The sequence below is a fragment of the Typopeltis vanoorti genome, chromosome 3 (assembly GCF_054136105.1).
Source record: "Typopeltis vanoorti isolate ZY-2024b chromosome 3, IOZ_Tvanoo_1.0, whole genome shotgun sequence".
In the NCBI taxonomy this organism is placed as follows: Eukaryota; Metazoa; Arthropoda; class Arachnida; order Uropygi; family Thelyphonidae; genus Typopeltis; species Typopeltis vanoorti.
In genome coordinates this window covers 51,245,952-51,271,982 of record NC_143551.1, presented here as the reverse complement: position 1 = coordinate 51,271,982, position 26,031 = coordinate 51,245,952, and the positions used below count along the sequence as shown (strand labels likewise).

At 35.9% G+C, this 26,031-nt stretch overlaps 1 protein-coding gene across 2 annotated transcripts in view; it reads left to right on the top strand.

The window, feature by feature from the left end:
* The window catches only part of Rae1 (ribonucleic acid export 1), a 127,464-nt gene that overhangs the window by 44,232 nt on the left and 57,201 nt on the right, over positions 1 to 26,031 (top strand). For both annotated transcript variants that reach the window (XM_090415604.1, XM_090415605.1), the window contains exon 6: positions 20,453 to 20,524. In XM_090415604.1, coding sequence (XP_090271730.1) covers positions 20,453 to 20,524 — 72 coding nt within the window. The remainder of the gene's footprint in view (positions 1 to 20,452; positions 20,525 to 26,031) is intronic.

The window sequence follows — 26,031 nt, the reverse complement described above, 5'->3', positions numbered from 1 at the left end:
AATTCTGATTAGTTCCAGTTAATCTGAATTACGATTTTAATTCTATGTTGCCCTAGGAAAAGGTTATATTGATTACTTGGAGAAAAGCGAACAAGAAAAGATATTAGTACCTAATTACTGTTGTTTGGAATAGTGAAGTGCGACTTACAGTAATACAGTTTAAACTGTGGAGAATTTTTATTATGTGTGTTCCGCTAACGTTAATTAAGTTAATTCATAAGTGCTCTCTCAATAATTTGATGTATTGAAGAATTTGTCTGGTAAGAGTAGTTGTATAAGTTTGTCTATTCTAGCATTAACTGTGATATATCTCCGATGCTCAAGGACCGGAATTTATTTGTTTGGAATATTGCTTACATAGAGTATTGCCTGCTGTGAATATAAACATTGAGCTGATAGATTTGTGAAGACTGATTAAATGTGAAGTTGTTATATTAACTTGAAATAAGAAGAATTGTGTTTTTGAGACTGTGAATTGTATATGAAAGTTAGAACGTTGAATTGGAATGAGTGACCTAAGAAGTTGTATTAAGTTAATTGTATAGTTCCAATTTTAAATAGAGTTTTGTATTCGTTAACCATATCATATATTAAATGTTTTATTTTGTTGATCTAAATATTGTGTTTGCCTGAATTCCTTTTTATTGCACCGTTCATAAATATTCGAATCTTGCGGGAACCCCAAGTAAAAATGATAATAGATGATTCGGCCTAATGAGATGACTGCTAACCTAATTTAGAACTGATCCTACTATTTATATAGACTAATCTAAGAATAGGGTGGCGCAGTATGAATATAAATTTCCCTACTTTTGGATCGGTGATCATTTCGTAATTAGTTGTATTATTCATAAAAGTGACTTGAAACTAGATAGATTTAGAACACGACAGAAAGGAGCCGTCACGACAGTATCAATCCACCTATATCTTGGTCTTCCTTTGGGTCGTTTTCCTGCCAACCTGGCAGAGAACACTTGTTTTGCTAATCTTTCCTCTCCCATTCTATTTAAGTGACCATACCATCTGAGATTAGCTCTGCTAACGCATTCCTGGATGCTGACAATGTCAAGTTCTTTCCTAATATCCTCATTTTTAATATGATATTGCCATTGATGCCATCTGTTCACGCCTCTAATCTTTCTCAGGACTCTCATATCTGCGGTCTCTAGTCTTTGGTCAAGTGTTTTACTTCTGACCCAGCTCTCAGATCCATAAGTTAAAATTGGTTTGAACACAGTCTTGTATACAGCTAATTTAGTGTTCCGACTAATTTCTTTCTTATTCCATATGAATTTATTCAATTGACTTCCCACGATACCAGCTTTGCTGATTCTGTTGTCTATTTCTATATTTAGTTTACCATCTTCAGTAAAAATTGTGCCTAAGTAGCCGAAATGTTTTACTTGTTCCACAGGTTCTCCATTCACAACACAGTTGACATTTTCAATGATTCTGCCTATTTTCATTGTCTTTGTCTTTTTATTGCTGACCTTCATACCATATCTATTACAACAGCTATTCAATTTAGTCAGAGAATCTTGCAGACTTGTAGCGGATTTATTTAGAAGTATAACATCATCTGCATAAAGCAAAGAGCTGACATTAACATCTCCAATTTTGATATCAGGTTTAACACCACATTCCTTCATAATGTGATCCATATAGATAATGAATAACAGAGGGGATAATGTACATCCTTGTCTCACACCAGATTTAACATTAAACCATCTTCCTGTACTTCCTTCAATTCTAACTGCTGACTCACAACTCAAATAAAGACTAAGTATTGCTTGATATAATGCCCCATTGACACCATATAACTGCAACGTATTGAATAGCTTCTCTCTTGGCACCTTGTCATATGCCTTTTCCAAATCGACAAAACTTAAATACAGATCTTTGTTATATTCCCATGCTTTCTCGACTATTTGTCGTAAAGTGAAGATCTGATCCTGACAGCCTCTATTTGGCCTGAATCCAGCTTGTTCTTCACCAAGCTTTTCTTCCACAATTCTTCTCAACCGTTTCTCAAGTATACTTGCATAGATCTTGCCAGGAACACTCAGTAGGGAAATACCTCTGTAATTCTCACATTCAGTTTTATTTCCCTTTTTATATATGGGTACTATGAGAGCTCTACTCCAATCATCGGGAATTCGTCCCTCTGTCCAGGCTTTCTGAACTATGCAGTGCAGCCACTGTAAGACTCTTATACCACCATACTTCAGCATTTCTGGTCGAATATCATCTACTCCTGCTGCCTTTCCACATTTCAAGCCTTTGATGGCTTTTTCTACTTCAAGTATGGATATGTATTCCTGACTGCATGCCTGGTCAGTGTTTTTTATCACTGTGCTGTCATCACTGCTTGTTTCATTTAGCAGTTTTTCAAAGTAATTACTCCATACTTCAAGGATATCTTTTTCTCCTGTTTTCATTTCACCTTTATCATCTCTAATTCCTTTTACAGCACTCTTTCCTCCATTCCTAAGCTTCTTCAACAACCTCCAGAATATTTTGCCACCTTCTTGATATTTATTTTCTATATTCTTGCCAAAGTCCTCCCATGACTTTTGCTTAGCTAGTTTTACACACTGTTTAGCTTTCTTACATTTGTCTCTGTATTCTGTAAGAGTAAAAGCTGACTTATTTGCCAGGAACTTTTGATATGCTTTCTTCTTTTCCTTCACTGCCTCTTTAACTTCCTGTGTCCACCAGGGAGTTCTGATTTTTTTTATCTTTGCACACAACCTCACCACATGCCTCTCTGGCAGAATCAATCAATGTTTCCTTCAGAGTTTGCCACTGAATCTCCAAGGTTTGATTCCTGTTCTCAAACTCTTTCATTTTCTTTTCAATAATATTTCTGTATTTTAGTCTACAGTTTACATCTGAGAGCTGCTCAACTTTTATTCGCTTTAAAACTTTCTTACATGTTATTCTTTTCAATATGAAATTCAATTTTATCCTGCTCAAGACTAAATAGTGATCACTTCCAATTTCAAATCCTCTGTACACTCTGGTGTCCTGCACCAGGGAGAAAACATCACTATCAACAATAACATAGTCAATGAGACTTTTCTTATTCCTAGCCTCTTCTCTCCATGTGAATTTGTGCACATTTTTATGTTGGAACATGGTGTTAGTAATAACCAGTCCATGTCCTGAGCAGAAATCCAACAGATATTTGCCATTATTATTAGCTTTGCTCTTTTCTCCAAATTTTCCCAAAATATTTTTGTATGTCTCACAATCATTTCCTACTCTACTATTTAGATCCCCAACAAGGACCAACTTTTCCTTTTTCATTGTGTCAGTTGCTTTTTCTAAAGCCTCAAAAAATTCCTCCACTTCTACCTTAGTAGAACCTTCTGTGGGACCATAGGCACAAATAAGTCTCATTGTCCAGTTCCCCATTCTCATATTTGCCCACATTACTCTACTTGAGACTGACTGCCATTCAAGAAGATTAGCCTCGTATTTTGTGTTGAAAACTATGGCTACTCCTTCTTTTCCTTGATTGTTATTGCCTGAATATAACATTTTGTATTTATTGCTCAGAAAGATCTCACCAGTTTTGCTCTTTTTTGTTTCAGTCACCCCTATTATGTCGATCTGGTACTTATCTAATTCCTCGGCTAGCTCCATTTCTTTGCTATTCAGGCTTCTTACGTTGATAGTACCGATCTTTAACTCTGGTGATGTTGAGTTGGGGTTTGTTTTCAGATTTGTTCCAGTAGCTGACTTTTCGCTGTTCGCCCTGGTTCCCTGGCGAAAACAACGGGGGCCTTGTTTAACCGGGCGACGCCCCAGCCGGCATGAAATTTTGTCATGTTGTACCATCATTTTTTATTTTGGTTTAACCAATAAGAATACAATTTGGTCGGCTAAATCCCAAATTGCCAGCCCATCCTCGTTCGTTCAGTATCAAAGTAGATACCCAACAGGGTGCACTACGAGAAGGTGAGGATTGGACATTAGGTCAGAAGCCCTGGTCGGTTCTCCGCATTCCTTTAAAGGCTATGTGGAGGTCTCCTCTCAGTTATACAGCTTTGACCCTTAAGCACCCCCTTTAAACAATAAAAAATGCAACAACCAAAAGAGAAACAGAATACAGGGAAAACGGAAATAGCAGTTCACACCCTTGAACAGAAACACACCCCACAAATCGACAAGGCCATAATAATAATAGATATACAAGAAAATGAAACAATGCTTAGGATATAGGAAATGATAGCCATAAAATGTGAAAACACTCAAATCTGCCGGCCCTACATAATTTCGGAGAGTTGGAAGCTCCATAACATAAAAATTAGATCACGACCAATAGGAAATAACACAGATACACCAAAGACAAAAACACCAAGCTGGCACGACATAGCCTCCATTTCCCCCACGAGCTCTGAAGACGGCACACTTTCGAAACGGTTTGCGCCCTGTTACTCCCATCATATTCTTTCCCTTCCCCAAAAAATTTCTATTTTCACCCCCTCCCAAAATATTCTCTGCCCACCTTTTAATAATAATAATAAAAAAAAAAAAAAACAGGTTTATCAAAAAGTTTACATACCCCTTGCCTCACCAATAATTCTTCCACATCTCTCTCTAACCCCCCCCTTTTTCCAACTCCCCCCCCTTTCAATCATACTTGCTTCCTTTAACAGCAGATGAATGTATATCATCACATGCTGGGATGCTGCTGAATATGGAGACAGCTAGCAACATCCTACAAAGGTATACCTGAATTTTTCCTCCTATATATTCTTTATATATCTGTCTATATAAAACATCAGTAATGCCCTAAAATTTTGAGTAAAAAGCCAATGTCATTATAAGAAAAAAGGGGCACTCCTAAACAAAAATGCGCTAAATAGCCATAAAAATGTTTTCAATATTTCTACCTATTTTCATCGGCTTTGTCTTGTTATTGCAGATTTTCATACCACATTAATTACAACAGTTATTCATTTCAGTCAGGGAATCTTGCAGACTTGTACTGGATTTATTTAAAAGTATAACATTTGCATCAAGTATAGACCTGAGATTAACATCTCGAATTTTGATATCAGGTTAAATACTGCTTTCTTTTATAATGTGATCCATATAGATAATGAATAACAGAGGGGATAAGTACATCCTTTTATGATACCAGAATTAACATCAAACCATCTTCCTGTACTCAATTCTAACTGCTGACTTACAACTCACACTAAGTATTATTTGATATAATGCCCCATTGACACCATATAACTAGCATTTTGAATAGCTTTTCTCTTGATACTTGTCATATGCCTTTTGCAGGTCTACAAAACTTAAAATACAGATCTTTGTTATATTCCCACGATATCTCAACCATTTGTTGTAAAGTGAAAATCTGCTCCTGGCAGCCTCTATTTGGCCTGAATCCAGTTTGTTCTTCATCAAACTTCTCTTTCACAATCCTATCCTTCTCAACAGTTTCTCAAGTAAACTTGCATAAATCTTACCTGGAACAATCAGTAGGGAAATACTTCTGTAACTGTAGTTTGTTTGACAAGAAGGATGTGAGAAAAAGCGAGGCAAAACCAGTTAATCTTAGCATTATAACCATTGGCTGAGAAGGTCTGATGAATAAAGAAGAGTTCAGCAGAAGCCTGGGTGGAACAGAGGTTGGAGACCTCTTTTGACAAGGATTTTGATAACACTGTATTGTTAACATCACTCTAAAAAAAAAAAAAAAAATTTATCTCTCTACTGCTTTCATACCTCATCTGAAGCTGGACTGCCTTTATCTGCTCTTCTAAGCCTTCTCTCCCTCCCTCTGAATACCTTATTAACATCACGGTTGTTTAATGTTCTAAACAACCTTGATATAAACACTTCCCATTCTTGAACTGTCCTTCATGCTGTTATTCAGCACTACTCCTATCACCATCTCCACATGAATTAGTAAGAGAGATTTCCAGGGAGTCAGGGTGTCTCATCAATGGAGGCCACATGCATTAGCTTATCATACTTGTTCTTGAATTCATTCATACTGCTTGCTCACACAACATCCAATGGCAATCTATTGCAATCATGTTCCAATCTATGAGAGAAAAATCTAGATCTCATCTGCCTCTTAACAGGCATTCATTCTCCGCTTCCAAGGATGCCCTCTTGACCTATCCCCACTCTCCATAAAACGAAAAATTCCAACTGAATTCCTGTATGACCCTTTCAGAAATTTGTCCCAATAATATCATCCCTCGTTCTTCTCTTTGCTAGTGTCTACATTCTACAACTTCTCACTGTGTCTTCATAATTAGTATTCCACAATCCTGATATCATTTTTGACATCACTCTCCTTTGCATCTCTCCACTGTATCAGAATCACAGTGGAAACCAGGCGAACAAGACCTGTGCACAATAGTCCAAATGAGGTCTTATCAAGGTCTTGTAAAGAGGCAAAATTACCACCTTATCTTTACATGTCAAAGTTCATTTTAGCATTGCAAATTATTTTTTGAGCTGTATTTGCAATCTTTGCCACATGACCCCTGAACTTCAACTTCCTATCTACTAACATTCCAAGATGTCTAGCCCGGCAGTTTCTTGTAATCCCACCATTATAATATGACATTGAATATCTAATCACGCTAAAGTGCATCTTTACATTTACTGATGTTGAACTGATATCCATTTTTCCATGCTCGCAATTCCAGCCTATTCAAATCATTCTACAAGTACTGCATATCAACCACATTCCTGATTACCCTACTTATCTTTGCATCATGAGCAAATAGCTGTATGTCGTCTGTCAAATCCATCTCGCTGTCATTTTATATATATATATATATATCCCAACAAAATGCTCATTGAACATTTCCAGTACATCTTCAGGAAATATAACCCATCTTCCATATCCAGCAACTAGTCAATCTCACCTTTTTTATTCAGGGACATCTGTGATGGTTTTGCTTGACTACTTCTGTTGGTATCCTTTCATATGCCAATTTCTCCTGCACTGCACTATTGTATGTTATGATATTGGATAGCATTGTGGTGACCTTGTCACATTTGTAGCCTGTGCCTTTTACTTCTCAATGTTTCCTAAGTAGCTCAAATAATTCAGTCTCTTTACTTGCACATTATTTTGTGCTTCTAATCAATGCTGAGATTTAATTATTTGAGCTACTTGGGAAAAACTGCTGTATGTCATTGCAAAAACATGTGGGATATGAGTGTTAAATTTAATAATACTATCTCTCATACAGTGGCATGTCACCACAATGCCACCAACTGAAAAGAGAGAGACCGTGTGTTTTGACATGGGGGGTGGCTAGGTTCATGGAACAAAAGAGATGCATGGAAATACAGAGTAGGGGATCATAAATTAAGAAAACATCAGTGATATGTTGTGACTTGATCAACTGAAGGGGAGAGATATCAGTGCCTAGAACTTGGTCTGAAATCAGTTACTTATGGAAATGTCATTGTATTCCTAAGGTAAAAGAACATATAAAGAAGAGTGAAATCGATCTTGCATGTTAGTGTGTCCTTTAACAGTGTGGTTATCTAATGCAATGACTTACCTTAGTACTAATTAAGTTAAGGGGATGGCTCTTTATCGTAGTTACCTTATTACTGTGATTCTAAAGTCACCTCACTCTGCACTATCTCCTCCTTCCTACTCTCATGTCTAGCTCCATTGGCTACTCACAGCTGATTCCCATTAATATGAGCTCTACCTGCAATATCCTTCATCAATAATGCCTAATATTACATTTAGAAATCCTAAACTGATACTCATTAATATTTGCTTACAAAATTAGTCTTAAGTCAGAGTACAGAGCTTGTATCAAAGATGTCCCTTATCACTTGATCTAACTTAGCATCAACAGCAAATAACTGGATATCACCTTTTAGATCCTCCCTAATATAATTAATTTATGTTAAACAACAATGGTCCATACACAACCCTGTATTATGCCATTGATCACTTTCATTCTCTTAACTCAGCACCCAATGCAGCACTTTTTGTCAGTCAGCTGTTCTCCCATCCATGTCAAGTTTATTTTGTGTTGCAAGTGAAATCCTATTGGTTGCCTTGGGAAGTTTAATTTTATATCCATTCCCCTTATGTCAGTCTGTTATAGAACACAAGCAGAGTACTAAAGTAAGACTTGCTTTTAACACGGTTGTGCTGTTCCCAGTAGAGGATCCCATGCTGTTTCTCCCCACACACACCAGCAATACTGATTGGTATATTATTTGCTGCATCAGGCTTCTTACCCTAGTATATTGGAATTATCTTTGCTTTGCTTCCTCTCATTAGGAATCATACATGTTAAGACTCAAAGCAGTTAACTCAGGAGCATGTGCTAACCATCTTACACATTTCTTCAGAACTCATTCCAATATCCCATTCAGTTGAAACCTCTGTAATACCTCTTCCACTTGTTCATCTTTTTGTTTGGGGGGGGGGGGGGGATGAAATAGTTTAGTTGTTAAACGTTTACTTTAAAACCAAGTACATGAACATTGACTTATATTCTTTCATTTTTCTTTTAATTATAAGAAGTATAACATGATTATAATAATTTATAATCACCTCATAATTCTATATATGAACTTTCTTAGATCTTTTGCATGCATCTTCACCTTCCAAGTGTCAAGACTGCATAGCACTCTCACTGGTTGAAAGCATAATAGTCTGCTCATTTATAGGCATCAGGTTCTCTTACCAGATTCAATTTTCTTGTTATCCCTGAATAATTTTATAATTTTTTATAATTTCTTGAGTAATTATAATTTCTTTTTCCCTTAACTTAAATGCTTTCTCTTCCCTTCAGTCTATATCCTCATTGTTGAAATTATTCATAACAGTAATAGTTCCTCTTTGTACCCATGAGATTTATCCAACTGTGCCGTTCAGTCATCTTCAGATGATCCTGGTCTGTAACATCACCCAATAGTGTATTTTGTGTTGTTAATTCTACTTAATACCAAACAGTCTCAAACCCACTATCTCTATTACTAACACTACCATTTTAGATTTCTAAAATGGTAGTGTTAGTAATAGTTGGATTTAAATCTTATGCAATCATTAGCAAAACTTCCACTTTTCTATCTTGTCTATCCTCCCTACACTGAAACACATCACCTGTTCCTGTAATGATATCCTCTTCTCTCTCTCTACCTCACTAATGCCAATAGTTTTTGGTTCTTCTGCTACATCTACTAACGCTAAACTCTTTTCACCTTTATTCCTCATTCTTCTGGCATTACTGTATACATGTATGCAAATTGATCACCAGGGTGGCTTATCAGCATTCAACTAACACTGATCAGCTAGCCTTCATTCCAGTTTCTATAATTTAATATAATGCATGCAACCACCCAGGCATTTCATTTCCTCAACAATTCGCATTCACTCTTTCAATGAATTCACTCTTTCAACAGTTTCTCCAAGTGTCTGATAGATGATATAAACTACTCATTGACATAACAGATGGATTGCACTCAATGCCATTTGAGTGCAATCCATATTTCATGTACAAATTATTTTGACTATCAAAGACACTCCTACATCTATATACTGCATGTTTTCTCCTATACAATATACTTACTGACTCACTTCAGATATGTGTACCCCTTCTTAAATTTTCTTTATTACCAAGTGTCCTCTTATCAAAATAAAGTATATTTCATTCATTATATCATTTATTTCATTATAATTGGTCCTCCTCTCTTCAGTTTGTCACACCATACTTAACAATCTTTACTTTTTTTTAAAAAAATTTTTTCTAATGTTACTCTTCTATATCTTCTCTCCTACTGTCCTTTTTTTCCTTTCAAATCATTTAGTCTGACCCACATAATCATATCACTCTCATTCTACTTGCTTATACATTGCTGTAGTCAACAATCTTCAAGCCAGGAAACATGCTTTTGTTGTCTGCTTGTCCAGTGTGCCATTAATCATGGAATAACCATATTTTATTATACCCTTTATCCATTTCTGCTTTCTTGAGCCTTCCTTCATTTAATGCTACATCTCATTTCCTTTAGTACTTTTGTTTGCTAAATATTTTCAAGTCTCCATTTTCTGTGTGGTATTGTATGAAGCCTTAGAATTTCTAACATCATGATGCATATTTCAGTTTTTCTGTTTCCTTTATTACCTTTTCAGCACTCACTGTCTTGTATTTTAAACCTCCATTCTTGCTCACATTCCACCTATCATTTTCACCACTTGCCATGACATCTTATATCTTCATTTGAGATTTGCTCATATTTAATATTTTACATTCTTCTAGATGACTTATCCTCATATTTTTGGCACATCCTTATGTCATGATAATTTATTTCCCATAAATCACTTGCATTCATCAGTGCATATATTGCACACAACATGTGAAATTTTTTGAGGCATAAAAAAGCAGTGTCCTTTGTTATGCCTCTGATTGTCCTTCAATTAATTGCATTGGGTCAATTAAGATGAGCACCGATGTGCTAGGCACTCTTAAAACTTTCTTACATCAGTAAAAATGCAATCATATGGTCAAGTTGATGTGAATTTTCTAGCACAGGTTGCATAAGCCACACAACAACATATCCAAATTAAATGGACATGTGATGCCCTGATTTATTTATTTAGTTTTTATAGTCTGGAAATCCTGCTCTAGAGACCAAATATGGAATTTTTTTTTCTAGCAACTTTAGGCTTCCAATAAGCAGGACAGTGGTCTCACACTGGGCAATGAAATTCATCCCCTACCTAAAGACAATTGCAAATATCCATGCAAACAATGGAATTTGAACCCTCAGCCTGTTGTTTGTTTGGAGAGTGGATATAATAACTTGTCAAACTAGGTTGGCTTTTACAGCTATTATTCAGTTTAGTTGGAGAATCCTGGAGTCTTGCACTCAATTTGTTTAGAAGGCATCATCATCTGCATAAAACAAAGGGTTAAGTTTATTTCCTATTCTAACATCAGATTTAGTGCCATTTTCTTTCATTATACGATCCATATAGGTGATGAATAAGAGTGGAGATAGTGTAGCCTTGTCTTATGCCTGATTTTACATGAAACTATCTTCCTGTATTTCATTTTCTTCAGCTCTAATGACTTTCCTTCTTCTTACAACTTAGACTACATATTGCTTTGTATAATGTTTCATTTACCTCATATAATTGTAGTATTTCAAAACACTGCAATTATGTGGGGTTGTATGCTTTTTCCAGATCTACAAAACTTAAGTACAAATCCTTGTTATATTTCCATGATTTCTCAACCATTTGTAGTTGAGACTAGTAAGTGAAACTCTAGTTTTGACCATCTCTATATGGACTGAACCCAGCTTATTCTTCAGGTTTCTCTTCCACAGTTTTTCTCAGTCTTTAATTAATCTTGGAACACTTGATAGAGAAACTCCTCTAATCCTCACATTCAGCTTTATTCCTCTTTTTATTGATGGGAACATTAGAGCTTTACTCTAACATCTAGAATTCAACTATCTTACCAGACCTTCAGAATTATGCTGTGCATCCACTGCAAACTTTTCTACTTCCATATTTTTGCATTTCAGGATGAAGATCACTACACACCTGCCTTTTCACATTTTAAGCTTTTGATATCTCTTTACTCCCTCTTTACCCTCCCCCTTTACTCAACTATTGATATTTACTTCTGTTTGTGTTCCTCTTGAATATTTTCTATTACTATTCTGTCACCACTTGTTTTGTTTTAAGCTTTTAAATTAATGACTTTCAACATTTAGAATATCTTTATCTTCAGCTTCCGTGTCACCTTTATCATGTTTGATTCCTTTTATAGCTGTTTCCTCAGTGTCTAAGCTTTTTTAATAGCCTACAGAACATTGCACCTTCCTAATATTTATCTTCTAAGTTTTCCCATGACTTTTTGTTTAACTACTTTTTACGTAGCTTAATTCTCTTACATTTTTCTCTGTTCTTATAGAGTATCTGGCAACTTATTTGTTAGAAATGTTCAGCATTCCTAAACTAATACTTCCTTATTTTCCAGGATTGCTTGTTTAGTTTCATGTGTACACCATGGCCTTCATATTTTTCTGTCCTTACAGATGTAAAATCTTGTATAGAAGGAATTTTGTACAAAATTCTTATATACCGATTTTACTTGAAAAAGAAAGTCAATACAAAATACTTGTAGTTTAATTAATATTTTTTCATTAGTGTTTTATGTAATCTGGTAAAATATTAGAAAGAATTGCTAAGTTATTTGACCGCTAATATTGTACAAACAAAGAGATAGCCCAGACAGGATTAGAAATGTAGACCTGAGGCTATCACCAGGAGTGGAGGTCAGCAAGTTACGGAGCTAGGTAGAACATCTGGGGAACTCGATCTGAAGAATTCCCAAGGTCATGAAGGTAGAATAAAAAGGAGATAGGCACTCTGCTCCTGGCTCTCTGTTCCTGACTTGTTCCGGTGTCACTTCGAAGAGGTTCCTGGGTCCAGCCGTTCCAAGGATGGGGGAAGGATATCCCGCTAGCAGTATTTCGACGATGATAGGAGATTTTTAATGGCGGTGTTGGCCTATTTGAGAAGTCCAGTCACGGAGTTAAGCGATTTCTGAGAATGCTGTATCGTCGTTGCTGTGGAGTAGTGTCTGTTTGCAGTTCTAATGGAAAAGATTATATTCGTGATCTCTAGGATCTTGAATGCTGAACTGGCTGAGACAGGTTTCAAGTAAGATTAATGTAGAACTGTTATGAATTGTGAACCTTAGAGCAAGGATTGTTGATTATATAGTTGCTAGCATAATCTAAAGTTGAAGTCGAACAACTGTACTTCTAAATTATTGTGAAATAATTCCACAGAAGTCTGAGTATTAGTTAATGTTAAACATTGAAGGAGAGACTGAATGAGAAGCTTAGTTAAGCATAATTCTGTTAATGATCTGAGCTAAATTGAGTTGAAGCGTATGTGAAACTAACCACGTGTCTGATATATATGTGAGTGTAAATATTTGTCTTTGTCTTTAAGCTGTTGGCCAGAAGTGCTGATTTAATTAATTTGAGAACCAGACACGTGCGTTGCATTGTTACTTAGCTGAGTTCAAAGGAACCAGACAAATTTGATATTTGTGAAATCTTTTACCTTTTATTTTGTAATTCCCATGTCTTAGTATGAATAAATTGTTTTGTTTGTTAATAACTTGCCTGATTTCGACTAACCAATGCACTTCTCATAAAAATATAACCTGTGTGTCCTTAAAGTTAACCATGACTGACTAACAATAAGTCTTTAATTTTTTGATTTAGAGCTAATTCCGTGTACTGCTGAGCATTTCTCTTACATGTATAGGAAATACAAACAATTCCTTTGCGCGATCTTTAATGGTGCAGTCGTTATACAAATAAATTTTTAAAGATCAGTGTAAGAGAGAGTCAGCTAGTTAGACAAAGGAATTGATTCCAGCCAGAGGCAATTCCTGAATCTATACTCCATGCACGTGAAAGTAGCATAGTTATGACCTTGAGAGGGGGGAATGAAATTGTAGACTAAAGGATTAAAGGTGAAAAGACTAGCTCAAGCAATGATTACAACTCGGAGTACGGCTGATAATAAGATAAATTAAGATAAGAGAAAAAAATAAAATTGAAATATATATCAAGAGCAAGTTCAAAAGATACGAACTTGAAATTAAGATAAAGAATATAAAATATCATTATTTTTACAGACTTCATCATATGCTTTCCTACCTAAATCGGTTTGGTTCTTGTTTACAAACTGTTTAATTTTTTTTTTCTTGATAATCTTTGTATAGTTGAGTCTACAGTTGACCTGCAAAAGCTGTTCAACTTTAATTATTTTTAAAACTTTCTTACATATTGTTCTTTTCAGCATAATACTCATTTTTATTCTTTTTAAGACTAAGTGATGATCTCTTCCAATTTCAAATCCTGTATATACTTCTGCATTCCGAACCAGCATGAAGATTATCAACAGTAACATAATCAATGAGAGTTTTCTTATTTCTTGTCTTCTCTCCATGTGAACTTGCGCACATCTGCTTTGGAATATGGTGTTAGTAATGACTAGTCCATATCCTGAACAGAAATTCAGCACATACTTATTATGAGCCTTGTTCTTTTCTCTAAATTTTCCCTAAACTTTTCTGTAAGTGTGTATGTATGGAATTCATTTCCTACTCTGCTGTTTAGATCACTAACACGAACCAACTTTTCTGTGTTCTTTATGTCAGCCCATCTGTAATGATTTGAAAAATTTCTCCACTTCTACCTTAGAACCTTCTGTTGGACTATAAAAAATAAAATAAAAAATAAGCTAACGCCTTTTATTCCCATATAGTAGGCGAGGCTGTTTTAGCCCTATCTAACTTTCGGAGATTGAGTGAGCAGTTCAATCTTTACTAGTACCCAATCAGAGATAGCCGCCCCAAGGCTATCACTAATTAAGCGGCATGCAGTGAAGAGAGATGGCTCAACAAGTGTGCCACCATCTCGTGGTCCCTAACACAATATATTTAATTTCTGAAATAATGTTAGTTGTACGGTCGATTTTCTTGAGTTTACAGGACGAAAAACCCGCTTACCCGTGCCAGAGATCGACTAACTCAGTAACTGGTCAAAAAAAGGCTTAGAAAAATTTCCTCTAGTCGCTGACTAGATTTGAAACCAAGAAGTCTTCCTTCGTGCGGTCAAGTGCCGTGGTGTGCAAACACCACATCCACTGAGCTAAGTTTCATTGTCCATTTCCCCCACATAACTACTTGAAATTGCCTTCTAATCAAGAAGTTTATTTTCATGTTTGGTGTCGAATGCTGTTGTTGTTAATGTTGCTCTCTAGCTTAATTTAATTTTGTAACCTAACAGACAATAATAACAGGACTAGCTTTGTAAGTTTTTTTTTCCCTTTACCACAGGTAAGGCCAATAGTTTTAACAGTTAACCTTTAGTTAACTTTAGCATACCATGTAAATTGTAGTGCAGCTTGTTTCTTTGTATATATGTGTATACTTCAGATGGTGACCTTAATGTGAAGGTCAAAATGTTGTGATTATTTTGGTTTATTATGTTAAACTGAAGTTTTACTTTGACATGGTAGTTGTTTCCATAATTTCTAAGATGTATTCTATATTTATTATTTAGTATAATCTTGCTGTTTTGGTCTTTGTCTCAGGATCACAAATTATGTGCACATGGTATTTTTCTACTTCTGCAAGTTCAGTTTCCTTTCCATTAATATTCCTTATGTTGATGGTTCATGTCTTCAGTTCTTATGTGTTAGCTTAATTAATGGAACTAAGCTTAAAAGTCAGTTTAGTTCCATTAGCTGACTTTTCCCCTCTTTGCTGTTGTTTTTTGATGAAAGCAGTTTGGGGGTGGAGGAGATGTTTAAATATGCTATGCCTCTGTAAGCATAAAATCTGATGTTGTACCATCAGTCAATAGTGAGTACAGTTTGGTTGACTGAGTCCAAAATTGTCAGCTCATCCCTGTTTCATTCAGTACCCAGTGGATCCTTATTTCAGTGCCATGCACATAGACCTGGGGATAAGAACTTGTTTAGAAAACAAAGGAAGAGATTAGATTTAAAGGATTTCTTTTTCACAACATTTATGTGTTTAGTATTGTTTAATATTTTTGTAAAAGCAGTAAGAGGAATTGAAGGTCCATGCAGTTAGCCTTGTGGCTTTGCGCTTCGCAACCCTATGCCTGGGGAAGGAGTGTCTCAGGTTCGATTCCCATGGAAGACATGAGGAATTCGAGGATCTTCCTCAGACATAGCCAAGTTACCCAGTCCTGGACGTGGGCAGTAGGGTTTTTTCTGATAGTTTATCTGGTGTTTTTCATCCTGTAAGCAGGCAAACCGACCCCATGAACTTATGCCTCTACAGCCAAAAATATATCCCCCCCGTGGCAGACTAGGCGACAGGTCAGTTGGGAGTGGTACTAACAAGTAGTCGCATCTAAGTAATACGCGGACCCTGCATAGGAAGCGGGAATATCGCATAGTGAAAGAAGAAGTAAGAGGAATTGAAGCAGTACAGCACAAAATGAGGACAATAGAACATTGATTAGGGAATAATGAGAATTAGAGAAGGTTATCCTAGGTGCAGAAATTTCTCTTGAACTCATGAACATAATTAAGAATGCTGAAATCCCATCATGCAACCTGAGCTGTGAAGGCAGATATACCATCAACTTGATGAATTACTAAGAAATTTTATATTAAAAAGGTGGATATTATGGATTCATCATCTTCTATATAGCCAAAAATAGAAAGCATCTCAAAAGTTTTTAAATGTACCAGATAGCTTTTGAGAATATAACCTTTGGCATCTGAAAACAAACCCCAACTCAACATCACCAGAGTTAAAGATCGGTAGTATCAACGTAAGAAGCCTGAATGGCAAAGAAATGGAGCTAGCTGAGGAATTAGATAAGTACCAGATCGACATAATAGGGGTGACTGAAACAAAAAAGACCAAAACTGGTGAGATCTTTCTGAGCAATAAATATAAAATGTTATATTCAGGCAATGACAATCAAGGAAAAGGAGTAGCCATAGTATTCAACACAAAATATGGGGCTAATCTTCTTGAATGGCAGTCAGTCTCATGTAGAATAATGTGGGCAAATATGAGAATGGGGAACTGGACAATGAGACTTATTTGTGCCTATGGTCCCACAGAAGGTTCTACTAAGGTAGAAGTGGAGGAATTTTTTGATGCTTTAGAAATAGCAACTGACACAATGAAAAAGGAAAATTTGGTCCTTGTTGGGGATCTAAATAGCAGAGTAGGAAATGATTGTGAGACATACAAAAATATTTTGGGAAAATTTGGAGAAAAGAGCAAAGCTAATAATAATGGCAAATATCTGTTGGATTTCTGCTCAGGACATGGACTAGTTATTACTAACACCATGTTGCAACATAAAAATGTGCACAAATTCACATGGAGAGAAGAGGCTAGGAATAAGAAAAGTCTCATTGACTATGTTATTGTTGATAGTGATGTTTTCTCCCTGGTGCAGGACACCAGCGTGTACAGAGGATTTGAAATTGGAAGTGATCACTATTTAGTCTTGAGCAGGATAAAATTGAATTTAATATTGAAAAGAATAACATGTAAGAAAGTTTTAAAGCAAATAAAAGTTGAGCAGCTCTCAGATGTGAACTGTAGACTAAAATACACCAAGATTATTGAAGAAAAAAATGAAAGAGTTTGAGAACAGGAATCAAACCTTGGAGATTCAGTGGCAAACTCTGAAGAAAACATTGATTGATTGATTCTGCCAGAGAGGCATGTGGTGAGGTTGTCTGTAAGGATAAAAAAATCAGAACTCCCTGGTGGACACAGGAAGTTAAAGAGGTAGTGAAGGAAAAGAAGAAAGCATACCAAAAGTTCCTGTCAAATAAGTCAGCTTGTGCTCTTAGAGAATATAGAGACAAATGCAAGAATGCTAAATACTGTGTAAAACTAGCTAAACAAAAGTCATGGGAGGACTTTGGCAAGAATATAGAAAATAAACATCAAGAAGGTGGCAAAATATTCTGGAGGTTGTTGAAGAAGCTTAAGAATGGAGGAAAGAGTGCTGTAAAAGGAATTAGAGATGATAAAGGTGACATGAAAACAGGAGAAAAAGATATCCTTGAAGTATGGAGTAATTACTTTGAAAAACTGCTAAATAAAACAAGCAGTGATGACAGCACAGTGGTAAAAAAACACTGACCAGGCATGCAGTCAGGAATACATATCCATACTTGAAGTAGAAAAAGCCATCAAAGGCTTGAAATGTGGAAAGGCAGCAGGAGTAGATGATATTCGACCAGAATGCTGAAGTATGGTGGTATAGGAGTCTTACAGTGGCTGCACTGCATAGTTCAGAAAGCCTGGACAGAGGGATGAATTCCCGATGATTGGAGTAGAGCTCTCATAGTACCCATATATAAAAAGGGAAATAAAACTGAATGTGAGAATTACAGAGGTATTTCCCTACTGAGTGTTCCTGGCAAGATCTATGCAAGTATACTTGAGAAACGGTTGAGAAGAATTGTGGAAGAAAAGCTTGGTGAAGAACAAGCTGGAATCAGGCCAAATAGAGGCTGTCAGGATCAGATCTTCATTTTACGACAAATAGTCGAGAAAGCATGGGAATATAACAGAGATCTGTATTTAAGTTTTGTCGATTTGGAAAAGGCATATGACAAGGTGCCAAGAGAGAAGCTATTCAATAGCTTCTCTCTTGGCACTTTGGGGCATTATATCAAGCAATACTTAGTCTTTATTTGAGTTGTAAGTCAGCAGTTAGAATTGAAGGAAGTACAGGAAGATGGTTTAATGTTAAATCTGGTGTGAGACAAGGATGTACATTATTCCCTCTGTTATTCATTATTTATATGGATCACATTATGAAGGAAAGTGGTATTAAACATGATATCAAAATTGGAGATGTTAATGTCAGCTCTTTGCTTTATGTGGATGATGTTTTACTTCTAAATAAATCTGCTACAAGTCTGCAAGATTCCCTGACTAAATTGAATAACTGTTATAATAGATATGGTATGAAAGTCAGCAATAAAAAGACAAAGACAATGAAAATAGGCAGAATCAATGAAAATGTCAACATTGTTGTGAATGGAGAACCTGTGGAACAAGTGAAACATTTCAGCTACTTAGGCACGATTTTTACTGAAGATGGTAAATTAAATATAGAAATAGACAACAGAATCAGCAAAGCTGGTATGGTGGGAAGTCAATTGAATAAATTCATATGGAATAAGAGAGAAATTAGTCGGAACACTAAATTAGCTGTATACAAGACAGTGTTCAAACCAGTTTTAACTTATCGATCTGAGAGCTGGGTCAGAAGTAAAACACTTGACCAAAGACTAGAGACCACAGACTAGAGATAGATAGACACTAGACATAGACTAGACTAGAGACCAAGACATGAGAGTCCTGAGAAAGATTATCGGCGTGAACAGATGGCATCAATGCTAATATAATATTAAAAACGAGGATATTAGGAAAGAACTTGACATTGTCAGCATCCAGGAATGTGTTAGCAGAGCTAATCTCAGGTGGTATGGTCACTTAAACAGAATGGGCGAGGAAAGATTAGCAAAACAAGTGTTCTCTGCCAGGTTGGCAGCAAAACAACCCAGAGGAAGACCAAGATATAGGTGGATTGATACGGTACAAAGTGCTTTAGACGATAGAAATATAAGATCTGATAATGTTGGAGTCTTGACAAGTAACGGACTGATTTGGAGGAAAATTGTAGATAGGAAATTAATAGTGATGTAATTTTTTTTCATTTAGTACTATCATATCCTGTACACCCCTTGAGGCTACATGGCAGGAATTTGATGATGATGATGATGATGACCTTTGGCATCAGAGTTGCCTTGCACTAAATACACAAGCTTTCCAAAAGCCCATGTGTTTACCTTTTATTAGTGCTTAAATTAGGTTTACTGGACTAATAGCTGTAAAATATGGTTATAAAATATAGTTGGATCTATAATATCATCCATTTTAAAATTTACTTATACCAAATTGAAGCCTCTGGCTGTATACTTGTAAAAGATTTGGTCTCATTTCGTTCAAAATGAGACTAGTAAAACAAATCTTAATTATAAAGACTGATAAATTAACTGAATAAGAATAAAATTTGAATTGCATAGAAAAGATTAATAACTTAGTTTGGGATAAAACTGCACACATATAGCATTAGATTATGATCCTACAAATAGAATCAGGAACAAAAAAAAAAAAAAAAAGAATTATTAGAATCTCACATCTTATCCCAAATAATTTCAGAAAATACTGAAAATATTAATTCCACATCAGATTTTATGGTTCTACAGTCAACTCTATAAATTATCACAAAGTCCTAGCCAAAGTGCCACAGACATAGATAATGCTGTTCTAAAGAAAATTGACTATAGCAGGCTATCCAGAATAATAAAAACTCTGATTCTTACAATTTTACTATAGAGAGAGAACCAATTTATGAGTTTTCTCTTGACTGGTGTGACTCAGCTGCTGATCTACAGACTTATACCAGTTTTCACTTTATATGCATATTCCAATAAAAATTGGAACTGGTCATTGAATTGTGATAAATCCAGTTTATGAGAATTGTGCTTGCAGTAACCCATATTCTGAGCCAGAATATTGTTGTAGAATATAATTTACATGAACCATGCTGCTATGCTATCTACCTGCAGCTTACATAGTTTCTTGCAGAATTTGACTATTTTCTACATCACTGAGAAAGTTTAAAAAATGCTGCTTGAAATATATTTCTGTTCTCTGTTGTATGTTTATTGATTAATATTTTAATTATTAAAAGTAGTCTAAAAGCTAACACAAGTAGAAAAAAATAGCTTTTATTCATTATTTATTTTATATATGTGTGTATACACACACACACACACATTTATTTTTATTTTTTTATGTTTCAGTTTTGGGATACGAGGACTCCAACTCCTATGCTAACAATTACTCTTCCAGAAAGATGTTACTGTGCGGATGTTGTAAGTGCTTTCTCTTTTAATGTTTATACAGTTTGATGCTTATTAAAAAAATAAAAAATAACTGTTTAAAGAAAAGGTTAACTTTATATCAGTTTTGTTTTTTTATCTTGATCTTCAGATCATCACACAGCTAACTCTCACTATAATGAATAGTTAGCTATACTAAATTTCCTTTAACAGTGATAGTATTGGGACTTCGACTAGTCATTTTTCATGAGTATTGTGCACTATTAGTACTGTAGGCACTTGGTTTTCACCTGTCCCCATCATCTACAGTTCAGTGCAGTTTTATTGGTGTGCAAGGTCAGAAGTGAACACAGATTATGGTTAGCTGTTTCCACCTGATATTTTTAATCTGAACTAGTATTTACTGTTTATACTTGAGTTCTGTGATCAGTTTTGCAGAGTTTTAGGGATAATAAAAGGGAATTTTTTTCAGAAGATATCCCACTATCTGCCCCAAAAATCAACTACCTCTGGAATAAATTACCAAAACAGGTCTAGAAAAAGTTCCTTTAGCCAGTAACTAAAATCAGTTTTTTAAAATTTTTTAGGGGTGGGGGGGTGTTGTAGGATGAATGTTACAAGTTATCCAGGCACTTGGTACTTTATAGTAATACTATACCATACTAAAGTAGACAGTAAAACATATTCAAGATGTCGAGAAATTTATAACCCTGATCCTTCCTAACAGGATAAGGTGATCTGGTCTTATGCTTACAATTGATTGTATTTCTGATCCTATTTGGTAGGAAAAAAGTTAGTTCTTCCCACCAAATTATAAATGCAGTTATGAAATTTGATGTAATGTAGTGCATCAAACAAAAATAAAGATAGCATGTTGGTTTATAGCATTTCTGAAGGTTTCTGCCAGCTGTTATCAACTCCACAATGATGAACACAGAATAAATTCACTTGCTGTAACAGACTACGGAAACATACCAGCCAGTACCACATATTATGCAATTCTAAAGCAAATGGTTCCACTAAAACTATTCCTTTAGTCCTTACGAGGGTTCCTTTATAGGAAAATTGACAGCTGTTTTTAGCAAAGATTAAAGTGATTGTTCCACTGGTTGAAAACACTCACAATCGAGGTGTTGAAAAACTGGCATTTTTAGTGGAGATTTAAGAGAATATTTCATGTAATTTGGAAAAAGGTTGCAAACCTTAATTACTTAATTACCTTTGCAATCTTGTCCCAAAACATTTTTTTTTTTTACAATCACCTTGGCATCTTTAGTTGAATGATTACCAAATATGAGTTTGTCAAGAAACTCATATTTGATTGCTATATTAAGTGCAGTTCATAGTTAACTCATCACCTTTAGTATTAAGCATTAGAAATTGCATATCCACAGATCATTTTCATTTATTTATTCTTTCTTGGGAATAACTGTCATGTGTTTCCAGCACAATTCAGTTTCAGGTATTATTCATATGATGACTTAAATTATTTAAGGAATTTACAACGTATACTGGAATATTAATTAAAAGAAACTTTAATAAATACTTCCTATATTTCGGCAATGTCACATTGCCATCTTCATGGGAACATACAAATATGGCACTTGCACGCAGGCACTACAAAAAAACAAATGAGGCAGAAGATAAGAAACTGTTGTTCCTAAAGTCCTAATGGTGCCCCCTAGCAGGCTATACTGGGTTTTCTTGGCCGTTGGGCTGATGTTCTCATGATGTAAGTTTCCCAAATTTGGGGCAGTCTCATGCACCCAAATTTGTAGAGGTTTCGAATGTTTTTTTTAGAGCTGAGGCTGATTCTATGAATAATCTTTCGTACTCAAACTTGCTGCGGGTATTACTTTGGCTTTCTTCCAACGTATTCTGTGGCAGGTATCTAGAGCATGGTCTGCAAGCCCAGAGTGGTGTACTGGTGAAACCGGATGTAGTTCTTGTGTTCTGAAATCCTGATATTCGCTGTCCTGGCCAAAGTAAGACAGTTTACAGCTGCAAGGGACCTGGTATACCCCAGGTAGGTCTAGGGGAAATGGTTGGTGTTTGGTAGAACAGATAAGGGATGCCAACTTTTTATATGGTCTGTAGCAAGAAGTTAGGTCATATTTTTTAAGGATTTTGGTTATTTTTTCAGAGGTGCCCCAGATGTAGGGAATGGTGATAGATTTAGTGTAATCTTTATTGTGAAGGGGGGGGGGGTTGTGGTTTACTGGTTTTAATATTTTTTGGGGGTTGTAGCCATTGGCTAAGAAAGTATTAAGGATGTGGTTTAGTTCTGTGGTTAGGGCATTATCATCTGAACAGATTAATTTTGCCCTGTTATATAGTGTTTTAATAACCCTGTATTGTTGTGGGGGAGGATTGATGGTGAATGTATCTGCCTGTATGGGTAGGTTTTCTATAAACAGAGAAAACCAAGGATCCATCAGGCTGGCAAGTGATTAGAGTGTCTAGGAAAGGGAGGCGGTTGTTTTTCTCTTTTTCCAAGGTGAACAGGACTCTGGAGTGTTGGTTGTTTAAGTGTGTTAAGGAGTGGAGTGTATCTGAGCCATGTGGCCAAATAGCGAACACATCATCCATGTAACGAAGCCAAATAGTGGGGTTTTGTGGGGCAGAGTTTAAGGCTTTCTCTTCAAAAGTCTCCATAAAGAAGTTGGCCAAGGGTGGGGAAAGTGGTGAACCCATGACTGTCCCCTCTATCTGTTTGTAGAATTTTCCTTGCCAAACAAAATAGCCTGAGTTCATTGTGAACTGAAATAGGGCTGAGATATCGGGAGGAAATTTGGCTTGGATGAGCTCTAAGGTTTCCTTGAGTGGGACATTTGTGAATAGGGAGGAGACGTCAAAACTGACCATAATGTCAGTGTGTTGGAGTGAGAGGCTCACTATACTGGCTTTGAAGTGGGCCGAGTTTTTTGTGTGTAATGGTGTGCGAGTGCTTCGGCTAAATGTTTGGCTAATTTATATGTGGGGGAATCAGTGCCTTCCACTATGGGATGTAATGGCACATTTAGTTTATGTATTTTTGGAAATCCATATAATTGGGGGGGGGGGGTCTAGAGTTAAAAGGTTTGTTTGTTGGTAACTTCCACAGGCCAAGAAGTGACCTTCTTAAGGAGCCTATGTAGTGTTCTAATTTGAAAGCTAGTAGGATTATATTCAATAGGGAGGTAGGTAGCCCTATCTAATAATAAAGCATTAAGCTTACCTGTGTAGTCCTTTTGGTTGAGAACCACAGTGGCGTTTCCCTTATCTGATTACTATTTCGTTGTTTTTCTTCATTTCTGGTAGAGCTTTGTATTCATCTTTCGATATGTTGGTTTTTGGTGGTCTAGCTTTGGTGAGAACACTGGCTACATCCAGTCTGACATTGTTGGCGATGTGGTTTGGAAGGTTGCGGATACACCGTTCTATTTGGATCATTATTTCCTCAGCAGGTATTCTTTTAGGAGATGAGGCGAAATTGTGGCCACGTGCAAGAGCGGTGAGTGCTTCAGGTCTTAAAACAATGGAAGAGAGGTTGACTACAGTATTGAGTGGTTGCTGTGGTACGGAGGTAGAGTTCTTTTTCAAGTTCACTTGCCAGCCTGATGGATCCTTGGTTTTCTCTGTTTATAGAAAACCCACCAATACAGGTAGTGGTGTGTTGGTAAATTTTTAACAACCAGTTCGCTTTATGAAAAAAAATTTTCTTCACATTTTTTTAATGAAAAAGCATTATGTTGTTCTTACATACATTTATTAAAAAACAGAAGAATATTTATTGTTGCTTATTTCTATTTCATTTTTTCAACTAACGGCTATCCGCTTTTTTGACTGCAAAACTCTAACCTTTATTAAAATTATTTTAATTATAAACATAAAAATGTGCATAAATTCACATGGAGAGAAGAGGCAAGGAATAAGAAAAGTCTCATTGACTATGTTATTGTTGATAGTGTTTTCTCCCTGGTGCAGGACAACAGAGTGTACAGAGGTTTTGAAATTAAAAGTGATCACTATTTAGTCTTGAGCAGGATAAAATTGAATTTCATACTGAAAAGAATAACATGTAAGAAGGTTTTAAAGCGAATAAAAGTTGAGCAGCTCTCGGATGTGAACTGTAGACTAAAATACACAAAGATTATTGAAAGAAAAAGAAAGTGTTTGAGAACAGCAACCAAACCTTGGAGATTCAGTGGCAAAACTTGAAGAAAATCCTGGTTGATTCAGCCAGAGAGTCATGTGGTGAGGTTGTCTGCAAGGATAGAAAAATCAAAACTCCATGGTGGACACAGGAAGTTAAAGAGGCAGTGAAGAAAAAGAAGAAAACATATCAAAGGTTCCTGGCAAATAAGTCAGCTTGTTCTCTTAGAGAATACAGAGACAAATGTAAGAAAGCTAAACACTGTGTAAAACTAGGTAAACAAAAGTCATGGGAGGACTTTGGCAAGAACATAAATTTATAAATTTATTTTCTATGTTTTTTGGCAAGAACATGGAAAATAAATAAATAAATGGAGGAAAGAGTGCTGTAAAAGGAGTTAGGGATGATAAAGGTGACATGAAAACGGGGGGAAAAAGATATCCTTGAAGTATGGAGTAATTACTTCGAAAAATTGCTAAATGAAACAAGCAGTGATAGCACAGTGGTAAAAGACACTCAACAGGCATATCAGTGTATCAGAATATTGCTGGAAGTTCAACAAACTCCAGCATTATTCTGGAGGTTGTTGAAGAAGCTTAGAAATGGAGGCAAGAGTGCTGTTAAAGGAGTTAGAGATGATAAAGGTGACATGAAAACGGGAGAAAAAGATATCCTTGAAGTATGGAGTAATTACTTTGAAAAACTGCTAAATGAAACAAGATGACAGCACAGTGGTAAAAAACACTGACCAGGCAGCATGCAGTCAGGAATACATATCCATACATGAAGTAGAAAAAGCCATCAAAGGCTTGAAATGTGGAAAGGCAGCAGGAATAGATGATATTCGACCAGAAATGCTGAAGTATGGTGGTATAAGAGTCTTACAGTGGCTGCACTGCATTATTCAGAAAGCCTGGACAGAAGGACGAATTCCCGATGATTGGAGTAGAGCTCTGATAGTACCCATATATAAATAGGGAAACAAAACAATGTGAGAATTGCTGAGGTATTTCCCTACTGAGTGTTCCTGGCAAGATATATGCAAGTATACTTGAGAAACAGTTGAGAAGAAGTGTAGAAGAAAAGCTTAGTGAAGAACAAGCTGGATTCAGACCAAATAGAGGCTGTCAGGATCATATCTTCACTTTACGACAAATAGTGGAGAAATCATGGGAATATAACAAAGATCTTTATTTAAGTTTTGTCGATCTGGAAAAGGCATATGACAAGGTGCCAAGAGAGAAACTATTCAATATGCTACAGTTATATGGTGTCAATGAGGCATTATATAAAGCAATACTTAGTCTTTATTTGAGTTGCGAGTCAGCAGTTAGAATTGAAGAAAGTACAGGAAGATGGTTTAATGTTAAATCTGGTGTGAGACAAGGATGTACATTATCCCCTC